This window comes from Electrophorus electricus, chromosome 17 (assembly GCF_041902795.1).
Source record: "Electrophorus electricus isolate QZ-2024a chromosome 17, ASM4190279v1, whole genome shotgun sequence".
In the NCBI taxonomy this organism is placed as follows: Eukaryota; Metazoa; Chordata; class Actinopteri; order Gymnotiformes; family Gymnotidae; genus Electrophorus; species Electrophorus electricus.
The window spans coordinates 16616729-16637048 of NC_137513.1; the positions used below are offsets into that span (position 1 = coordinate 16616729).

The window sequence follows — 20320 nt, forward strand, 5'->3', positions numbered from 1 at the left end:
GTGGAGTGTGCATACTCAGTTTTATACGACAGGGAGACCTATTATAGTTGGCACCCACACATAATAAACAGATAGAACAATGGTCCATTGTACAGATAGAAAAAGCCCCCGAGTACTGTGTGGAAATGATCAGGTCTCAGTTTTGAAAAACACATTTATACACACACGTATAGCTGTGCAACTTCATGAAGGATGGTGTTTTCAATCACAGGCTTCCACTGGGTCTCGTTTATAGGACCAGGTTGCAGCAAACTGATCAGAGGTCGAGGACCTGAGGACAGAGTTTCCACAAGATGCCAGTTAAATTGAGAATGAAGCAGACCCTTTGAAATACAACTGCACTAATTATTCAGATATTTAATAAACCTTATGGACTGGCATAACCTTAAAGGTACATTCATCTTAGCATTAGTTACAATAAAATTACAATATCATAACAACATATCATTATAGTAATTACCAACCATTTGCATGCCAATTTCAGACACTTAGTATTGAAGGGACACACTGACCATGACAGTGCATGAATATGCATACAATGCGTACACTTTTTTTTGTTGGGTTTGCCCTTCCTTTAGACTATTATTTTATGAGAGGAAGGCACATAGAGCTCAGTAAGAGTCAATGTCACAGAGTTCTTCAGAGGGAAGTCTGAACATGCCTGTGAGGTCAGACCCATACAATTACAGTACACCATGAGCCTGCTCACTTTGTTCAGTGACATACTGTTGGAACTGTTGGTTGTAACACATTCTGCAAGGAGTAATAGCAAGGTAATTTCCTCCAAATTCTCTATGAAATGTTGCAATCATCTATATAGGCCACAGCTAATTAATAACAAATAATCTGTAACTGTGTGAGCATTTCTTGGAAGTGGCACTGGACACTTTCATATTTGCTGCCAAAATGTCAGTAGGATATCTTCGCCTTATTTATCTGTGAATACATATTGGTTTTTATGTTTTAAGCTACATTACATATTTCACAGTCTTACAACCAGGCATTTTCATTAATTTCAAGCAAGCACCACGTGACAGCCACACAAACGAATACAATGAAACATTCATCTCTGTTGTCTCCCTTGTTTTTTTTCCACTTCGCTACATACGGAGCAATTTATCTAAATGTCTGTAAGGGAGTTGGAATCGAGACAAGCTGCAAACACTGTTTCCCTATATAATAGCTGATCATAAATTATGTCATTGTTTAGCCGAAATGCAAACTACTTAAAAAATAAATGTTAAATAAACTGAAGTACATAACATTTAAAGCAACTGTTAACACGAGTCTTGGTTATAATGGTTATAGTATATATACGCCAATATTCTTATAAATCTGTTTTTTTTTTCTCCTCGCGAACGGGTTTTTATTAGTTTAGTTCAGTCACACGAAGGTGATTGAAATATGCGAAGTTTTTGAAGTCTGCGGCGTCAATCAATGTCTGCGTGACCAGCCCCCTTTCCCCTCCGGGCAGGCAGGTTGTAAAGCCGTTAATGCATCAAGGGTTTCCATTAGACCTCTCAGTGCGTAGCGAGCCCCTGGCTCTTGGGTCGTGGTTAAGACTGGGGGGGGGGGGGGGGGCGAGGTCTCCTTGTTCTCAGATGAACCATGAACTGTCTTTGGATCACAGGATTCGGAAACATTCTCATTCACTGCGTTGTCTTATGCATATGGATTTTTAATAGAGCAGCGACGGTTAGCGTTAAGGTAAGTAATATTTTATTCATTTGTGACTGTAAAACAAGTTATGTTACTTTCACTGGCGTGCAGATGCGCATTGCCGAAAAAGCCGGTTATTTTGCGGGAGAGGAAGAAAGACTTTATGGCAGTGCAAACATCAAACTTTGCAGCGAGAAAACGCGGGTTTCCTCGAATAGCGAAGCGTCATTGCTTGGCTTCGGCCAAATACTGCCCTTTTTTAATAGTTTGTGTTTTTTAACCTTCGAGATCAAAGCCCAGTTGGAGTCTTTTTGTCTCCGTGGAATTTCAGAAGTTGTGCTTGGTCCATAGGGTTTAAGTCTAATGAGGCTAAAGCCAACAATGTTTCCAACGCGGGCTCTCCAGAGGTCTTTGAGTTTACTCGAAAGCTCGTTGACTGAATCATTGCAAAACTCTGTTTCTGCAGAGATCTCGTAGTCTTAGTATCCGATTATTTCAGAGTGATATGATTACTGGAATAGTAGGTGAGATAGCCTGCTCTTTCTTGAAGGGTTCATATGACCCCATCCTGACCGGCGCCTAGTCCAAGCATCAGTAGACTAAACTCAAGTGACATTACGAAACCCCAATCCATGAACTCCTTCCTCTCGCTGTTCTTCTTACAAATAGAAATCGTTCTGGTGGACTCTCTGGGGAGCTCCCCGGTTTAAGAGCGTGGTGCATTAACATGTATCTGCAGAGAAATATTTTGTCTATGTAGGATACAAACATCCAAATGGTATTCAGACACAAAACATATGGGCATGCAAATTCTTGTTTGGACAAGCTTAAAGTCCCCGGCTTAACCGGGAGGGCGCCGGGATGAGGGTGGGAGGGGTCGTCAATAACGTACGGTTCTCTCGAGTTTTATGAGGTTCGCGGACACCGACCCTGCCTAACACCAAGCACTTAATAACCCTTAATGTAATTATGTACGTCTTTGCATGTCAGTATTTTCGCAGTCAACATGTAAACACCGACATAAATTCCACACATTATAAATGATAAACAAAATGCATCAGTGCACACTAGTGTAAATAACGGACGCCAGGCAAAGGCCAATTTAGCTTCAAATATTAACCTCGGACACATCACACAGCTCAGTTCTGCAACTGTTAACTCTGAGTATGATACACAAACCTTTTACATCCTTGATTTATATCTCGTTTGGCTTCATCTGTGGCAGAGGGAAGAACAGTTAGTCTAAAGCAGGACTACCCTGCTGTGTTTTAAATCTAGACCTGCCCTGAGATAAACAACAGACCTGCTTGGTAGTCTGCACCAACTAGCCTCTTCCATCACATGTTGAGAAGTTGAGGAGAGTTCATATGATGCTGCTCCTGGGTGCTGTTAAAGTCCTATGAGGCAGGGAGTGGGGAGGGGGTGATTATCCTGCCGTCTAGACAACAGGAGTCAGTTTAATTTGCCCGCAGCCGCTGGCCCTTTCATCTGATTGGGCAGCTCAGAGCCTCCAGCGGGGCCCTGTCTCCATACCTTGGGCCCTGTCTCCATGCCTTCCATGAGACCATGCGCTTCTCTTCACTCATGGCTCCAGGACATTAGGGGCTGCGTCTGCTTGTTGGAGCAGGGAGGAAGTTCCTAGCCGGTCTCCGGTTCTGTTTTGAATTTTGAGCCCAAGCTTCCTGTCTTCTCCTCCGTCTGTTTTCCCCTTTGTCTCTCTTTTGCATTGTATCTCTGTTTGTTTCTCTGTTTCCCCCCTGTTGCACCCTCCCTCTCTCTTCCACTCTCTCTCTCTTTTGTAGTATGTTCTCTATTGTCTCCCAGTCTGATGTGGTGTCCTGTCTGAGGCCTGGTCTCCGTTACCCCAAAGGTCTGAAAGGGATTTGAGCTGCTCACCTGAGGCCAGCTCTTTGCAAACCTGCTTCCTAGAACATGATGGTTAATTGTTGCAATCTGCGCCATGATGAAGCAGGGTGGACACGTATTCCCACAGTGCCTCTCTGAAGCCCTGGGGTCTCAGAAGGTCTTAGAGCCCCCCCCTGCTGAGCACTAAGTGAGAGGTGTTGTTTTGGAAGTCAGTGATTGAGTTTACATTTGAGCTGGCCTACTGCAAGGTAGCATGCATTGCATTTACCACTGTGAGCTACGGCACAAATACGACAAGTAGCCTCACTCCAGAGTCAAGATGCTTTTTCCTGAACCAGTCTTTTTAATACTTACTCTTTGTATGTATTTGTGTTATGAAATTCATCAGGACATATTCAGGTAAATTCAATTTCAGGCAAAGTGGGCTATTAGTTTAATCAGTATGTGAATATCTGATAGAATTTCAAAACATATTTTCATCGCTAATACAGTAAATGCTTGGACAATGGTGACTGTGCAGATCAACGATTGTTTTTAAGATCCTGAAAAATAGGATTACATGGTAAAAGGCAGAGGTCTGTAGGTCAACACTCTCAGAGACACATGGGTTCTGACTCTGATTTGCCCTTGAGAAGCATGAATGAAGTTCCTTACTGTCAGAAGATTCTTCAGAACCGTAAATTCTCCTGTTAGTGATACAGTCAAAACGCCTGCGCCAAAAACCTCCACCAGCTGTTTCTGCATTGCTCACAATAAGGCCCACTGTTGCTGTTTACTATAAACATGCACTTTAACTTTCCTCTTTCAGATTAAGTTTAAAAGGGAAAAAACAATGGTGGAATTTAATAATAGTAAGACTTTTATATCAGGCCTCAACTACTTAATGAAGAAGTTTTTGACACTAGCTACATTTTTACCCAGATTTGCCAGATCATATGTGTGCACATTTGCAGTGGTGTGCATGTGCAAGTCTGGAGTGTGTGCATGTGGACATTTTGAGTGGTGTGCATGCAGAGCATCCAAGCATTGCACCACAGTGAAGCACCATGTCTCTGCCTCCGCCAGGACAGCAGGGAGGGGAGGGAGGAGCTGCAGCTGCAGCCGGATGAAGTGGCCCAGTGGTGGGGTGAATGGAGCAGCTGGTCCACCTGCAGCTGGACCTGCGGAGGAGGCGTCCGCTCCCAGGAGCGCCACTGCCTGCAGCAGAGGTAAGCCAGCCACTGGCTCCCCTCCAATGCAGAGCAGGGGCGGAGCCTCAGACCATACATGCCTGGGGAAGAGGAGCCTCAGCTACCCTCAAATGCCACACCCCTGTTGGACTCTGCTCGGTAACAGGTGATGAGAAGCCTGGAGCTGTAAGCGAGGGAGGGAGCGTGCTCAGTTTGGCCCTTCTGTGAAACTCCTCACCCTGGGTGGTAGCGTCACTCATGATCAACTAGCAAGATGCATTTTATGTGGGATTAAATAGCCCTGAATGCTCAGTGCTTCTGTACAGAGGGTTTTCTGCTATTCTCTTTTACTTTACTATGGCAATAATAACCTGGAGTTTTGTAACTTTGTTCAGGGTTTTGTTTCTAAAGCCTTCAATTTATTCTGCTGTTTCTTTGTTGACGGCAAAACATAAGGAACATGCCACTTAAGGAAAATACATCACCTAAAATTTTCTGATGAAATTTTTGGTTATATAAATTAGTCATACAGAAATTACTAAAATAAAACACATTTAGTCATTCCTTATGCACACTGAGTGGCCCACTCTACTGTATGGCTGCACCTGATAGGCTGGCCTGATTTATATACAGTCAGAAAGCAATCCATGCATTTTTGGCAAAACCTTTGGACAATTCGGATAGCACTTGACTGACTACCAGTGATTATGTTTTTAAATGCCATTTTAAAAACACACTAATCTCCACTTTATTACATGCATCTTACATCCCTGGCCTCCGTTACATGTTATAGGTGCAGTTACTGACTGTAGCTCATCTGCTGTCATGATCAGTCTGTCAGTTACCCACTACTCATCACTTGACCAGCTGCTCATTGGTTATTATTAGGGTGATGGGCTATTTTCAGCACAGCTGTGACACAGACATAGTGGTGGCATGGTAGTGGCTATTCTCAGGCACAGCAGTGAGTAAGTTTTTACCTGTGTAAATGTAAGTTCATTTAAATTCATTTAATTTTATATTATTATTATTACTGTTGTTGTTGTTATTGTTATTGTTATTATTACTTTAAAATGTATTTATTCATTTATAATCAAATTTGTTTTGTAAAGTGTGTTTTTGTTGTATTTTAGTTTGGTTGTACTGTATGTTAATATTTGTTGTGCATTGTGCTTGGGCCATTACACCAGGCTTCTGGTACTGCAGATGCAAAGAGCCTGTTGACTTATGTATTTACTTTATGTTGATAAATGTGCATTTTCTCTGCTAAATAAATAAATAAGCAAATAACAAATAAGCACATCCCTAAGAGCTAAGAGTGATCTGCTATCCAAAAATATCCATATTTTGTGATTCATAGAAATTTTATATGTAAACAGATAGGTTAAAACCCTGATGTCTGGGCCATTGAATCCAAATCTAACCCTGATGTCTGGGCCATTGAATCCAAATCTTACCAAGGTTTTGGTAATCACTGAATAAACAGTTCAGACGATTGGCTTCATCACATCTGAATCTGAGGTAATGGCAATATGACAACTCTGTTAGAACTGGCCCTTGAAGAACCAGAATTGTGTGCTGAGGACTGAAGTCTCCATATTTCTAGTGTGTGTATGTATTGTATGTATATTTATTTATAGGTTTGCCAGTATTTGCATTCATGAACTACCCCAAGTTAGTCCAATGTTATAGAGATTACTGTTAGAAAGAGGAAAGAAAGAAATAGTTTTTTTCTCTTATAGACCCAGAACGTCAGCTCAGTTACAACATATGGAAGTATCATGCAATTACTGGTCAATGCCCCACATGACACCAATCATTCCGGTCGGAATGGCAAACATATTTATAAAATGCTTTTTAGAGCACACAGGCAGCCATTTTGGGAAGATTCCTTTGCAGATAAGGCCTATACTGAGCTAGACCAGCTGTCTCCCATTAGCACTCCCCTGCGTGTGTGTGCGCGTGGGTGTGTGTGTTTGCGTGTGCAGGGGAGAGGGATCTCACTAGTGAGGATGACATGCATCTGGAGTAGGCTGGAAGGGGGCGGGATAGGCTAGCTGTGAAAATGTCTGGGAAACCTCCACATCTGTCAGCCAGGTAGGTTATAGTGAGAGAGGGGGTGAATTGGCTGTCTGACCCTTTTTGATGCTTGAGCTGCCAAACACTGGTGTTAATAAAGGAGTTAAGGATGTGTAAAAGATGCCAGGTGTGAGGTCATAGAATGATCGCTTGCTTGCTTAAATTCTGTGGTGTCTCTCTTCTGCCTGGACCTGAAGAGGTATTAAAATCCCTGTTGCATCCTAAACAAAACCCTGAAAAGGAAGCAGGTTGCTTTGTGGTCGGTCGGCATACCTAGGCAAAGATATTGTGTCATTTAGGACCATGTGTGATGTGAAGTAAAAATGAAATAGCCATAATAAACTTCAGAATAGTGTAGTAATGAGCACTTGTCTACATTTAGTGTAGCAGGCAGTGGTGGCTCAGTGATTAAGGTACTTGACCTGTGCTCACAGGGTTGCTGGTTCAAGCACCACCCTTACCAAGTTGCTGCTGGTGGGCCCCTGAGCAAGGCTCTTAACCCTCAATTGCTCAAGTTGTACTCAGTCTTAATTGTAAGTCACTTTGGATAAAAGCGTCAGCTAAATCTTTGCAATAACATTTACTAAATCCTAGTATAAATACATGCCTTATATTAATGGTCTTGATAAGATATAATCTGGATCTTTTTTATTTAAAATGTGCTCATCTCTTTCTAGGCTCACTACCACACAAAACATTAACAGTTCCTTCTGCGTTGGATCACCCAAACGTTATCAGTTGTGTACAAATCAGGTACGGCACATTCTTATTTTATGTGATGTGGTGTATGTGTGTGTGTGTGTGTGTGTGTGTGTGTGTGAGATAGAGAGAGATATTGCGTATAATTAAGCAATAATCAGAAATAACGTAAATCACATGACTATTATGTTCAGTGGAATACCCATCACTGCCAGCTGGTATGCCTGCATGCCTAAAGCTGTACCATCTACGAACCATGCAGTATTACCCAGCCTGTGAGCCGTGTGTTTGTTAATGTGTGGCTCTGTGCCCAGCCCTGCCCCAACAGCAGAATCAGCTTCAAACAGCACCAGTGCTCCCAATTCAACGCCAAGGCCTTCAGCCGTAAACAATACGAGTGGGTTCCCCTGTATCCAGGTAAAGGGGAAAAACCCCAAGAAAACTAAACAGAATTCCCTCTTTCTAATGTTTTATTCCTTTTTTCATCACCTATTTCAACTGCCTGTATGTCTTTAGTCATGACCTAGATGCTCTCATATTCCATCTATTTCCTTTGTTCTTTTTCCGAGTTTTTCCCGTTTCCCTCTGCTAACAGACACTGATGAGCATTTGGGATTGTTTCAGAAGCCTCTAAGCAACAAAACGGGGCTTTAGTATGACACAATGAGCAACCTTTTGTCCCCTCCCCTGGGAAGAACTCTCCAAAGTCTCCAGTTTAACGGCAATGATGATGTCATGTCCTATCCAGATGATTACGTCAGCATTTCCAACAAGCCCTGTGACCTCCAGTGCACGACCACCACGGGAGAAAGGCAGCTCTTGGTTCCTGCTCACGACGGGACCTTCTGCAGGAATGGTGCCTACCAGGGCGTTTGCATCGAGGGCCAGTGCCAGGTGTGCCAGTCTGGCTGGGAAGATGAGATGAAGCTGGGTTTTCAGAAGCTTCTTTTTTCTTAATAATTTTAGTGAAGCCATTCTGTCTTGCCATAGCACTGTAGCAACAGCACACTAGTTACCCTATTACTCTTTGTGGTAATTAACTGCTAATCTGGCAATAACTAGACGCAAGGAAAATGTCCGCTTCTCTGTCTCTGGCTGCATGTAGGTTGTGGGGTGTGATGGGAAATTGTACTCCAGTAAAACCGTAGACAAATGTGGCGTCTGTGGGGGAAAGGGTGATTCCTGCCACCGCATTTCAGGATCTTACCGGAAAGGGATCACACAGTTAGGTATATCTTATAGTAGCACTAAGAGGTCACTAAAGAGGCTGCATTTTCCATTCATTTACACATCATCCTCCTAGATAATATTATATTTGCAAAGCTCCTCTCTCTATAATGTACTTTTCAATAATAATAATAATAATAATAATAATAATAATAATACAATTTAACAGGTAAATCAAAATGTGATAATTACATTTCTCAAATAGTTTATTAAGAAGAAATTTAAGTGTGAACTTTCACCTGGAATCACATTATAGAGTGACTTCAAAATGAGAAGAACCCATTTGAAATTGTTGCAATTTTCTTTGATTCATCAGGATATGCGTTTATAACCAATATTCCTGTTGGAGCTACAGACATCCAGATCATTGAACGGAGGAAGACAGAAAACATCTTGGGTAAAATTTCTATAGCCCCAATAGATCCAAAATGGCAGTAGGAACAGAGCAAGTGCCAGTGGCACTACACACAGTACCCGCAGTAGCTATGTTATGTTCAAATGCATGTGATGTATGCTTTTCACACACAGTTACCTGTGGGCTCATTTTTGGTTATCTTGTCTTGGACTCAGACATTTGTAAAGCTGCTTTGTGAAAACAACTTGTAAATTTCTAAATAAATTTGACTTGACTTGACAACTGTCCCATGTAGCTCTGTCTGATGAAGATGGCCACTTCTTCTTTAATGGGAACACTATGATCGACAACCCCCGGAACTTCCACATAGCAGGGACGGTATTTAAGTACCGGAGGCCGGCTAACCTCTTCTCTGATGGCTTTGAGTACATCATAGCCCAAGGGCCCACTCACGAGGGCCTGAAAGTCATGGTAGGTATATAGGTATGTACTCCCACTTTTAGAAGCATTGCAATTGCTCCTGTTTGACCTGACATAGATTGCTTATGATTGCGGTTGTCGTAAGACTTTATTGACAAGATTTGGCTTGTCATGCCTGTGCTCAGAAGTTTGCACATGCAGTACAGCAGGATCTAAATATCTCATTTGTTCTCTTTAGACAACACTGGCTTCATTGTTTAAAACTGTAGTAATGCCGTATGTTTCATCCGTGTGGAATAATGTGCATTCTTACTTCTGCAGAAACAAATGGCAGACCTAACAAATACTGACACACTTTAACAATAAAGTTTTTTTTTTGACAAACAATCTTGTTTTAAAAATAGAATTTGTTCAAAAATTGTATTCATGCTTCTTTTTTTTGGTGAATTAAAAATTTAAAAACTGGTTTACCCTAATTTACTGGGCAATCCTGTAGTTCTGTAACTTTTTTCCTCTCTGGTTAAAGTACTACAACCTGAATGGAAAGATGCCCCATATCACATATGAGTATACAGTCCCCCGTGCTGCAGAGGTGAGAGTGTCCCCACCGGCATCCTCCACCCCTGACCACCCTCCGCCAAGCAGCATCCGAGCCGCCGCTGCTCCCCTGGCCCCGGCTGTGGCCCGGCCGGCAGCCAACGCCTCCTCTCCAGAGCTCCCTGTCACAGGGAATGAAATTGAGGGTAGCGGGGCATGCAGGAACCTGAGCTCTGCTTCCACCCCCAAGGAGAGTGCAGAGGCACACAGGAGTCACAAAGACACGCAGCCTGAGCTCCAGGTATCTCCGGACCTCGGAGAGCAGCCCCAGGTCTTGCGCTTCAGACCAGGAGACCCTTCTAGAAAGGCTTTCCGCAATGAGCTGGAGAGTAGCACCCATCGCTCAGAGGTCCAGGTCACCTTTGGTGAGTAAAGAATTTTTTTGTGTGTGTGTTTGTGAGAACAGCACAATGGGAGAGTAGCTGCAGGCTAAGGCTAGGAACATACCGAAGAGCTAATGTCATCCGCAAGCAACTGATGATCAGCTCGCCTTTCATCAGCTCACCTTTGCCCATCGTCGCCTGTGTGTATTTACACTCAAACACACCAAATAGATTGCTGCTGACCAATGACACACAAATATGTTCTGCACCTATGCTAAAGTAAATAACTAAAAAAAAAAAACATGCTTCTCAAAGGTGCTGGCTTCCTGTAATGAGTTTACTGAGTTCTGAGTGACTCCCCCCTCATTTTGAGCTCCTCCCTTTCATAAAATTGTATATGGTAATGTCAAGGTAATGGCAAATATTCCACCTGTTCTCTAGATAGTTAACACAACAAAACATTTTGTGTAGAAAAATATGTTAGCCTCACACACTGCCTCGGTAGAGCATGCCACAATAGTACTAAAAGCCCTTTGTGCAGTTTATGTCTTTATTATCTCATTTTTACTTTAATTTATACTGAACAGTCAATGAGCAAACTGTCTCTCTGACACAGATTCAATATGCACAATCAGCCAACACAGCTCTAATGAGAGCCATCTTTGGCAACTAGAGCCAACTATAGTACGGGCGACAGTTGGTCACCAACGCCTTCCAAAGGCGTGTTGCCATCCGGCGGCTGCTAGTCAGGTCAGTGTGTCCCTAGCCTGAGAAACAGCATTTTAAATGTGCATTGGTGTCTTTCAGGTTCCGACTACAACCTGATTGAAAGTGACTCCTCCAGTGTAAACAACACGCAACCCGCCATCCTGGCAAGCGTGACCCATGGGTTTCTAACCCAGGCCTCAGGCCCACAGCAGCCCTGCCAGGAGAACCCAACTCTTCCGGAGTGTGCTGTCCTGAGGCTGAACTCCAGCACCTCCCTGGACAACAGCCTGGCCCTGGAGATGTTTCCCGGGAGCCTGGATGTGCCCATCTCTGAGGGGGAGCCCGAGGCATGGCAGAAGGGGGCTGACCCCGAGGCTAACAGCACCACCCCCCGGCGTGGTCAACTCGTCCTGCTCCACCAGGTGGACCCAGTGCAGGTCCCTCACACTGAGAGGTCAGAGAGAGAGCGAGAGAGGGAAGGGGAGAGTGTAACGTTAAGGGTGAAGGAGAAACGGAGAGTGAGAGGGAAAGGTGTGAATTGGAAAGAGAGATGAGGGAGGGATTATTGCAATTATAATTGAGTGTTACATATAAACACTGAAATCATTTTTCAGTGGTATTAATTTGCAGCTAAGCATGTGCATAGGAAGTGGCAGAATTATTGTATCTTCCTAAATACCTGTAAACAAAACTAAGCATTAAGATTTTGCTAATGTCAGCTATTCCTTATTTTAATATTCATTAGCACTGGAGAGGTCCTGTTAAGGGTGAAAGGTTACTTCTGGCATGCTGCAAATCTATTAGACTGTTTATGTCTGCTGTAAGTATGCTTGTGTTGTTCCTGATCACTGACCTTTTTATCTCTCTTGTTCTGCCTTCTCCCCCTTCCTGCACTGCAGTAATGAGTTTGACGTGGTGTCTCTCGACCATGATGTCAGTCTGGCAGACATGTACAGATGGAAGGTATCTGCGTACGCACCCTGCAGTTCAACATGTACCACAGGTGCAATTATTAACCAATTCATGCATAAACACACACACACACACATGCACAAACATGCATACACACAGATGTGCATACACACAGAAATGCTTACACAAATACAAAGCTTCTTAATTTAATCTTTGCAACACTAAACTTTCCAAGTACTGTAAGTGTAGGTACTCAGTGTTATTTGAAATCTTGGTACTGAAATCGAACTTAAAACAATTCAAAATTACATTTACAGAAATGCAGAGAAACACAAAGACCTTTTCTACCTAATAAGAAAAACAAGTAAATAAAGAATTATTAGATTATAATCATAAACATGTTAATCCTCCTCCTCTAACTGTCTGTCTTTAGGAATCAGCACCTCATATGCTTTGTGTGTGAAGTACGATGGCTCTGAGGTGGATGAGAGTTATTGTGACTCTTTGACCAGGCCTGAGCCCACACATGAGTTCTGCACAGGCAAAGAGTGCCCACCAAGGTCAGAGAGCAGGAAGTTAGCATGGTCACATATTCATACATGTCTCACTGACCTATACAACTGATAACATTCAGGCTCTTTTAATATTTAAATTATTATGTAATTTAATTGTTTTATTTTAAATGTCAGACATAAAAAAAAAATATGTGGATGTATATGTATGTGTGCGTGGTATGCCTGTGTGTGTGTGCGCGTGTTTGTGTGCGCGGGTGGGCACACGTGTGCATATGCACAGGTGGGAGACGAGCCGCTGGAGTGAGTGTTCCCGAACGTGTGGCGAGGGTTTCCAGTTCCGCACCGTGCGCTGTTGGAAGATGATGGCGCCGGGCTTCGACAGCTCCGCCTACGATGAGCTGTGCCACGCCTCTGAGCTGCAGAAGCCAATGGCGCGCAAGGCCTGCAGGAGCAAATCTTGCGGTCCCCAGTGGGAGGTGGCTGACTGGTCAGAGGTCAGAACGTAGCACCTTTTCTGCACTGTGTTTGTGTTTCCGTTTTTGGTCTGGTGCCTGTAGACCAGGGCTTCCCAAGCATTGCAAGGTCCCCCAAGATGTTTCATAGATTTGCTGTATTCCACCCACGGATGAATGAGGTGATAAGCACTCTACTGTATTTGATCATCTTAACACCAGAACTTGAAGATGTTTCAAAAACCTTTGCTCTAGTAATCGATTTTTCTAGTAGTCTGTTTATCAAGAATAAAAAAAAAAATCTGTTATATACATCTATAGCATTGTATCGGTGTCATAGAAATTAACCTCTATTAGCATAGGTTTGGTGTTATACAATGTAAGCTTTATTAACATAAAGCTGGCAGGATGGGTGCAGATTGCCTACAGCACGACTGCAGTGCTGTTGCTGGCTGTGAGTGTGTGCTGTGGTTGACAATGGATTGATACGTGTGTGCGTCTGCAGTGCTCGGCGCGGTGTGGCGGCAGTGGTCTTCAGAGCAGGGAGGTGCGCTGCTCCATGGAGGACAGTCTGTGCAATGAGTCCACCCGGCCGCTCGGCCAGCGGGAGTGCAAGGGGCCCCCGTGTGACCGCCGCTGGTCCGTCTCCGACTGGGGACCTGTGAGTTGCTCCGCCCTCCTACTATCTGATCACGGGAGCAGTGTGGGGGAAGGGGTGAGGTGGGGAAGGTGCCTTTCTACAGGTGCTTGCTCCACTCCTTGCACAACACTGAACGGACGTCTGATGTGCTTAATGAGATCTACTCCTCATTAAGGACAGGGCAGCGTTGGAGCCAATACTTGTAGAGCTAATGATCCTGGATAGATTCTGTTTAGTACCAATTTCAGAGAGAAAGAAATATAGATGCATCCAACGTTATCACATAATCTAATTAAGATTAAGGTTAAACTGTTATTGTTTCCCTGCCTGTGGCGCTGTCTGGCCTCACCTTCCCGTGTGCCCTTATTCTGCCCTTGCACACACCGTCTAAGTGCTCGGGGCCATGTGGGGAGGGCCGCATGAAGCGTTACGTGGCGTGCAAGAACGCCAATGGAAGGCTGATCGCTGAGAGCCAGTGCGACCGTGACCTCAAGCCCCTGGCAGTGCAGCCCTGTGGGAACAGAGACTGCCCTGCCCACTGGGTAGAGCAAGAGTGGGAGCAGGTAACTTTGTGTCTCAGACAGCAGCCGACAAACATGAATCAGTGCCAGCACATAATAAAAGAAACGTCGGTGTGTCCTACAGTGATCTCATACAGCTATATACAGTGTATATATATATATATATATATATATATATATATATATGTGACGAATAAACCGAACTTGAACTTGAACTATATATATATATATATATATATATATATATATATATATATATATATATATATATATATATATATAGTACATACTAAACACTTTCAGACCCCTTTAAGTTTTCCACATTTTTTTCCTCATTATTTCTTTCCTCATTGGTCTACACACAATACTCCACAATGATGAAGCAAAAATAGGTTTTGGAAATGTTTTGTAAATTTATTCAAAATAAATAACCAAAATATATTCCATTTGCATAAATATTCTGACCCTTGACTCGGTTAAAGCACCTATGGGAGTGTCACATTCGCCCTCCCTGGCGTGGTGGTTCCCATGGCAACGGCACTATATTTATTTACTTTCTGTTTTTGTTTCCTCCTGTTTCCTTGTTTTGTTTTTTTTTGGTTCTGCCCCATGGTTATTTCCATTACCTGCTATTGCCCTCACCTGTATCTTATTTGCCCTCATTAGTCTTTGTATAATGTCTTTTTTAAAAATTATATTTTCAAAACGTTCCTATTTTTACTTTGTCATTGTAGAGTATTGTGTAATGATGGATGACAAAAGTGAGCTGAATCCATACCAAACTATAGAAAACTTGAAAGGATCTGAAAACTTTCTATGCCCTGTAATATCCAAAATGTGGTAATTCACATTTCATGCTGTTTGGCTGCATATACTTTATTTGTACTAATTATGCTAATACTAGTATATACAAATATATACTTTATTTGTACTAATTATGCTAATACTAGTACATACAAATATATACTTTATTTATACTGCAAATACTTTATTTATATTAATTCTAAACTATGATTGGACAAATTGTATTTTATTTATGAACTACTCTTTGCTTTGTGTATTCTGGACTGTATGATTTGCTGGTGCAATATAAGTTAATGTAACAAAGTAAATGGCCATGTTGCACTAATAGCCTAATTTGTGAAAGAATCCCTGTGCTACAGAGCAAAAGTATTATATTTCATTCATACTGGTACATACTGTGATTGTGCCTTGTATAATTTGGCCTGTATTATTTTGACTAAAATTATTTATATTTGTTAAATTTTGTTAAATCATGTGAAATTAGAATATTTACTGGGATCAGTCATGATGCCCACAATACAAAATAAAAAAATAATAATTTAGTTAGTGCTTAGCTATCAGTCTTACAATACAGATTAACAAATCATATATCACACACAGATCTTTTAGGGTCGTTAAGGTCATCAGGTGTTCTGTCCGCAAGTGGGGTTTTCACTTCTCTTTGTGAACATGCGCAGTGCAATGCCACATGTGGCAGAGGTGTGAAGACCAGGCAGGTGGTGTGTGCAGGGCTGGAGGCTGGCATTTTTAAGGAGTACCCTGAGCCCATGTGCGCCGGCAGCTCCCCGAAGCCTGAGGAGAGAACGGCCTGCTTTGAGAGGCCTTGCTCCAAATGGTTCAGCACGTCCTGGTCCCAGGTAGCCTCCCTGCTCAGTGTTTTCTATGATGACCCATTTTGAAAAATGCTTGTTTCATTTTCTGTCATCTTTGTAGTGTTTTGAGCTTTACATTTGTCAAGTGTAGTATTTTTTATTTATTGGTAACACTTTACCTAAAGGTTTTGAAAGGGCACAACCAAAATCTGGGCCATGTGCTAGTCCACCTTCAGTCACCAGAGGGCAGCAAAGGATGGCGTCTAAGTAATTAGCTACCAGGCAATCAGCCATACCTGTCCTCCCAACTACTTAAGAGCAGCTCACAGTTTCCCTGGTCTTTATTCAGTGTTCTGGCAAACAGCAAGGCTATATTTTGGGTAGAGGTGACAAAAGGTGCCTCTTGGGTCGCTTTTTCTCTCAGCCCCTCGCCAGAATTTTCCCATCTTGTAGGATTCCTCTGGCTTTCCCTTTATCTTCTTTTAGCTCAGCCCCCCCCCCCGACTCCATTTGCAACACCGTCTCAATGCTGCTTCTCTGGAGGAGTTCCAAGTCCAGTTCCAGTGCCAGTTCCCACTTGGGCCTCGTGCTTTTCCTTTCCTGGCCTCCTGTACTTGGAGACATCCACGGCATACTGAGCCCATTCCCTCGACCATCAGAGAACTCTCACTTTATGCTATTTTAGACATTAAGAGTCAATAAACTTTATCATTTAAACCATAATTAAGTTACTGTGGATATTGTTAGATTAAGGAATCTTAATGTAAAGTGGTCCATGTTTAATTTAATTCTGTAACTTGTAAAATTATAATCCTCACTTTTTTTTTGCTGGTTCTATTTTTCAGTGCATTGATAGTAACTTGGTTTGTGCTGTGGATAGTTGTGTTTCCAGTGGTCTCCTTCATAAAAAAATGTGTTCTGACAAAATGGCATCTTATGTGTAAAAACCCTTGCATACATGTAAACATTTAATAATGTGCTATATAAATCTGCAGTGCATCTAAATGTTGTCTTTGTTATACATAATAAGAGGAGTTGGCAACAGGAACAGGAAAGCCCTGGAAAGGGCTGCTTTTGCTCCGTCATTAAGTAAGCAGTTTTTCATTGAAAGAGGAGGCATACATAACAAAGGCCCCACTCTGTTTATGATTTAGCTATATTTATAGATGTTTGCATAAACTTTATTTTCAAAGAATTTACAGATGTAGTCTTTAAAGAACCCATATCATGCCTGCTCTTTGGTTAACAACAACTCACTCATGAGTACAGTAGGTCAGCTAAGTTCTGAGAATAACAGTGGTGGTAAAAATGTGAAACGTACAATATGAGAGGTATGGCGACTTATTAAGTACAGGTCTTACAGGTAAGAGTACCTAATAAAAAGGCCTGTATGTCCATTTTAAAAGCCTTCTTGGTAATACAGCGCAAGAAGCGCTGGACCTGTGGTGTAATCCTGTGCGCATAGCGTAGTCACGTTCATGCGCGTGTGTCCCGCAGTGCAGCAAGACCTGCGGCAGTGGCGTGCGGGTCAGGGAGGTGAAGTGCTACCAGGCTGGGGAGATCAGCCACAGCTGTGACTCCACTCTGAAGCCACAGGACAGGCAGAGCTGTGAGGTGAAGGCATGCCCGATTGAGACACCAGGTACAATAACACACAGCCTGCTTACAATAAGCACAAGTTACAGCAACATGTAATGTACTCCTGTATTTTATTCTTTTTATTCTTCTTTTCTATTGTGTTTTATACTTTTATATTACTGTATTGTATTTCATTCCATTTATATATATATATATATATATATATATATATATCCAGTACACAGCTACAGAAGAAAGTCACACATTAAGGAGTAAAGCCTTACCAAACATAAACTGATGTACACTCACAAATACTGTTCCACAGAAGAAAACATAAGTCCCTGCCTTTGTTGAGCACAGTGCAGTTCATTGTTTTGCTTGGTTCTCTACTCCAGCACACTGGATTTGAAATGAAACGAACACAAGGTTAAAGGGTAGAATGTGAGCTCCAATGTCTGGGTGGGGAGGCGATTATGAATAGAAAGTGACTTAAGACTGCAGAATGGTTCTCCCTGCATTCCATTCCAGAGCACTGACAAAACAAACAAAAACTGTTACTGTAGATATTATTACATTATAGTTTTAAAAACAACCCAGAACTTTACATTCTTTGGTATCTCCTCCAGCTGAGGCACTTTGTCAGGACAAGGCGACGGCTAACTGCAGCTTGGTACTGAAGTTGAAGATGTGCACACATTCGTTCTACAACAAAGCCTGCTGTCTTTCGTGCAAGATGAAGGGCCAGTGAAGAACTGTGGGCACCTAGCCGTGGCATTCCAGACAATGTGAAGACCCCACCCCTCCCCATACTGGGCACACTGTAGCCCCCCTGACTACACCCCGACCTGTGACCCACAAATAGGCTCTAACCTATTACCCAAAATACACCCTATCCTTTAACCCACACTATACTCTAATCTGTAAATCCAAACTGGGCCCTAACCTATAAACCCATACTACACCCTAACCTATACCTGAAACTACATTCTGATCTGTAAGCCCAAACTACACCCTAAAATCTACCCCCTAATTATCACCCTAATTTGTACCCTCAAACCACATCCTAACCAGTCCCCTAAAAAAGGTGCTATAATAAGGGCCTTGTCCTGGCAGTGGGGGGCTCCATCACAGGCCCCTGTAGGCAGCTCCCATCACTGGATTGTACATGGTGTTTCTGGTCCACCGGTAGAGGAGACCCTGCATGCATTAGCTACTGGCTGACACATGATGTCTTCTTACCTAGTGCCTGAGGTGTGCTACTCTTGTGTACTGTCTCCCTAAATCTGTACACACACACACACACACACACACACACACACACACACACACAGATATACACACTCTTGATGTTTGTACAAAGTTTCTTTTTTCTTCGTTTGAATTTGTTTGTGATCACCTGTGATAGCAGAAATAAAAAGAAATGAAGTCAACATTATTTTGGCATTTGGGCATTCATATACACAAGATAGGTACTTGCAGGTGCTATATCCGGTCACAAGCATCGTATGTTTATGGTGTAGATCAACTCCAGAAACTGAAATTAAATTGTATTACGAAAGGGTGGTCAATTTTTTAGTGGCATTTTCCATGGTATATAATGCACAACATAAAGTGGTGTATATTTATTTATTTTTAATTTTTTCCTCAGTGCAGATAAACTATGCAGGAAGGACTGCCTGAGACCAAGGAACTGAGGGACTAGGAGTAAGGTGTAGTCTGGGGGAGGAACAGGGATTGATAACCGAGAAGACCAACCGAAGAGAAACATGCTCAATATGCATCATGTGATGACAGTACTTTGCAAAGAAGTCAGGGAGAGGGGAGTCTATATATGAGGAGAGAGGCATTAACTAGAAGGGAATAAGTGTAGAACATAAGTACTCAGATGATGTTGATCTGGTTAGTTGGCAAGTCTCCCTGGATTGAGAGAATCCAGGTATGACAATCCTAGAGGGCTGGGCAGAATTTGTGACATTGATGCGCACATATTAAATGCATTTACACATATACCCTATAATACTAAAGCGACATTCCATGATAATATGTTGGTGAAATTTGAAACAATAAGTGCAGTTTTCAAAACTGCATAGCAAAGCACTCAGTGCATATTGGGAAAGCGATCAAATGTCCACTTGAGAGCCATCAGAGGGAGGAGCAACAGGAGAAATGTGCTGATTGACACCACTGGGCTGTCATTTGGAGTGGTGGAGAGCGTTTCTCCTGGGTTTACTCTGGAGTCACGGCCAAGAAAGTAACTCAATGACTTCATATGCCGACCCAGAAGTACACAAAACTGTCAGAATGTTTGCCCTAAAAGAGAAAATTGTGACTTTTACAATTAGAACTTATGAAGTTCTTACTTGATCAATCTGTCAATTAGTAAATCAATTAGCATATCTATCTATCTATCTATCTATCTATCTATCTATCTATCTATCTATCTATCTATCTATCTATCTATCTATCTATCTATCTATCTATCTATCTATCTATCTATCTATCTATCTATCTATCAAGCATTATTATTTAAGATTCCAAGTTGCAGTTGCAGTGATTATCACAGAATGATAAATCACAGAATGCTCATTTTTCTCATGAGCTCACTAGCCAAAATTTTAGTTCCAAACATATGAATACAGTTGTGTATGTGGCTAAAGGTCTGTGTGAGAGTTTGCCTGAACTCAATAGATCTGTTTGCGTTGGCAGGTGGCCTGCATATTGCCTGCATAGTCATCTTTATATTTGATGAGGAATGACTCACTGTTGTAGCCTAAAAAGAGGAACTTACCAAAATTAGAAATTTGGAAGTGAAAATAATGAGCAAATAGTATTGCTGCAAATGCCTTGAAATATTATGCATAATATGTTTTATGAAATCTATTGTTCTGACCAAATCTAAAACTGATATGAAACACTTGATAGAAAATTTCAATATACTCTTTATGAAGTGCACATCATAAACTGTACCACAGTTCAGCATCTGA

The 20320-nt window shown here is 42.2% G+C and overlaps 1 protein-coding gene across 7 annotated transcripts; it reads left to right on the forward strand.

The window, feature by feature from the left end:
* Window positions 1-1574: 1574 nt before the first annotated feature.
* Window positions 1575-18771, forward strand: si:ch211-267e7.3 (ADAMTS-like protein 2). 7 transcript variants are annotated; one of them, XM_027026895.3, is made up of 18 exons: window positions 1575-1707; window positions 4591-4733; window positions 7451-7526; window positions 7787-7889; window positions 8221-8366; window positions 8578-8701; window positions 9016-9096; window positions 9350-9525; window positions 10001-10436; window positions 11202-11556; window positions 12002-12105; window positions 12448-12574; window positions 12810-13023; window positions 13487-13642; window positions 14014-14184; window positions 15624-15803; window positions 17256-17400; window positions 17963-18771. In XM_027026895.3, the coding sequence occupies exons 1-18, from the start codon at window positions 1609-1611 to the stop codon at window positions 18082-18084; spliced, it is 2958 nt and encodes a 985-aa protein (XP_026882696.2). In that variant the 5' UTR covers window positions 1575-1608; the 3' UTR covers window positions 18085-18771. The 7 variants fall into 7 exon arrangements, with proteins under 7 accessions (XP_026882696.2, XP_081556434.1, XP_081556436.1 ...); XM_081700308.1 differs by having other exon boundaries at window positions 7801-7889; XM_081700310.1 differs by having other exon boundaries at window positions 7804-7889.
* Window positions 18772-20320: the final 1549 nt, after the last annotated feature.

Excerpts from the sequence above, each read along its gene's own strand:
- si:ch211-267e7.3 (XM_027026895.3), top strand. The coding sequence starts at position 1,609 with ATGAACTGTCTTTGGATCACAGGATTCGGAAACATTCTCATTCACTGC. Across the intron at positions 7,890-8,220 it reads GTGGGTTCCCCTGTATCCAG|ATGATTACGTCAGCATTTCC; the intron begins GTAAAGGGGAAA and ends TGTCCTATCCAG. Across the intron at positions 13,024-13,486 it reads AGGTGGCTGACTGGTCAGAG|TGCTCGGCGCGGTGTGGCGG; the intron begins GTCAGAACGTAG and ends GTGCGTCTGCAG.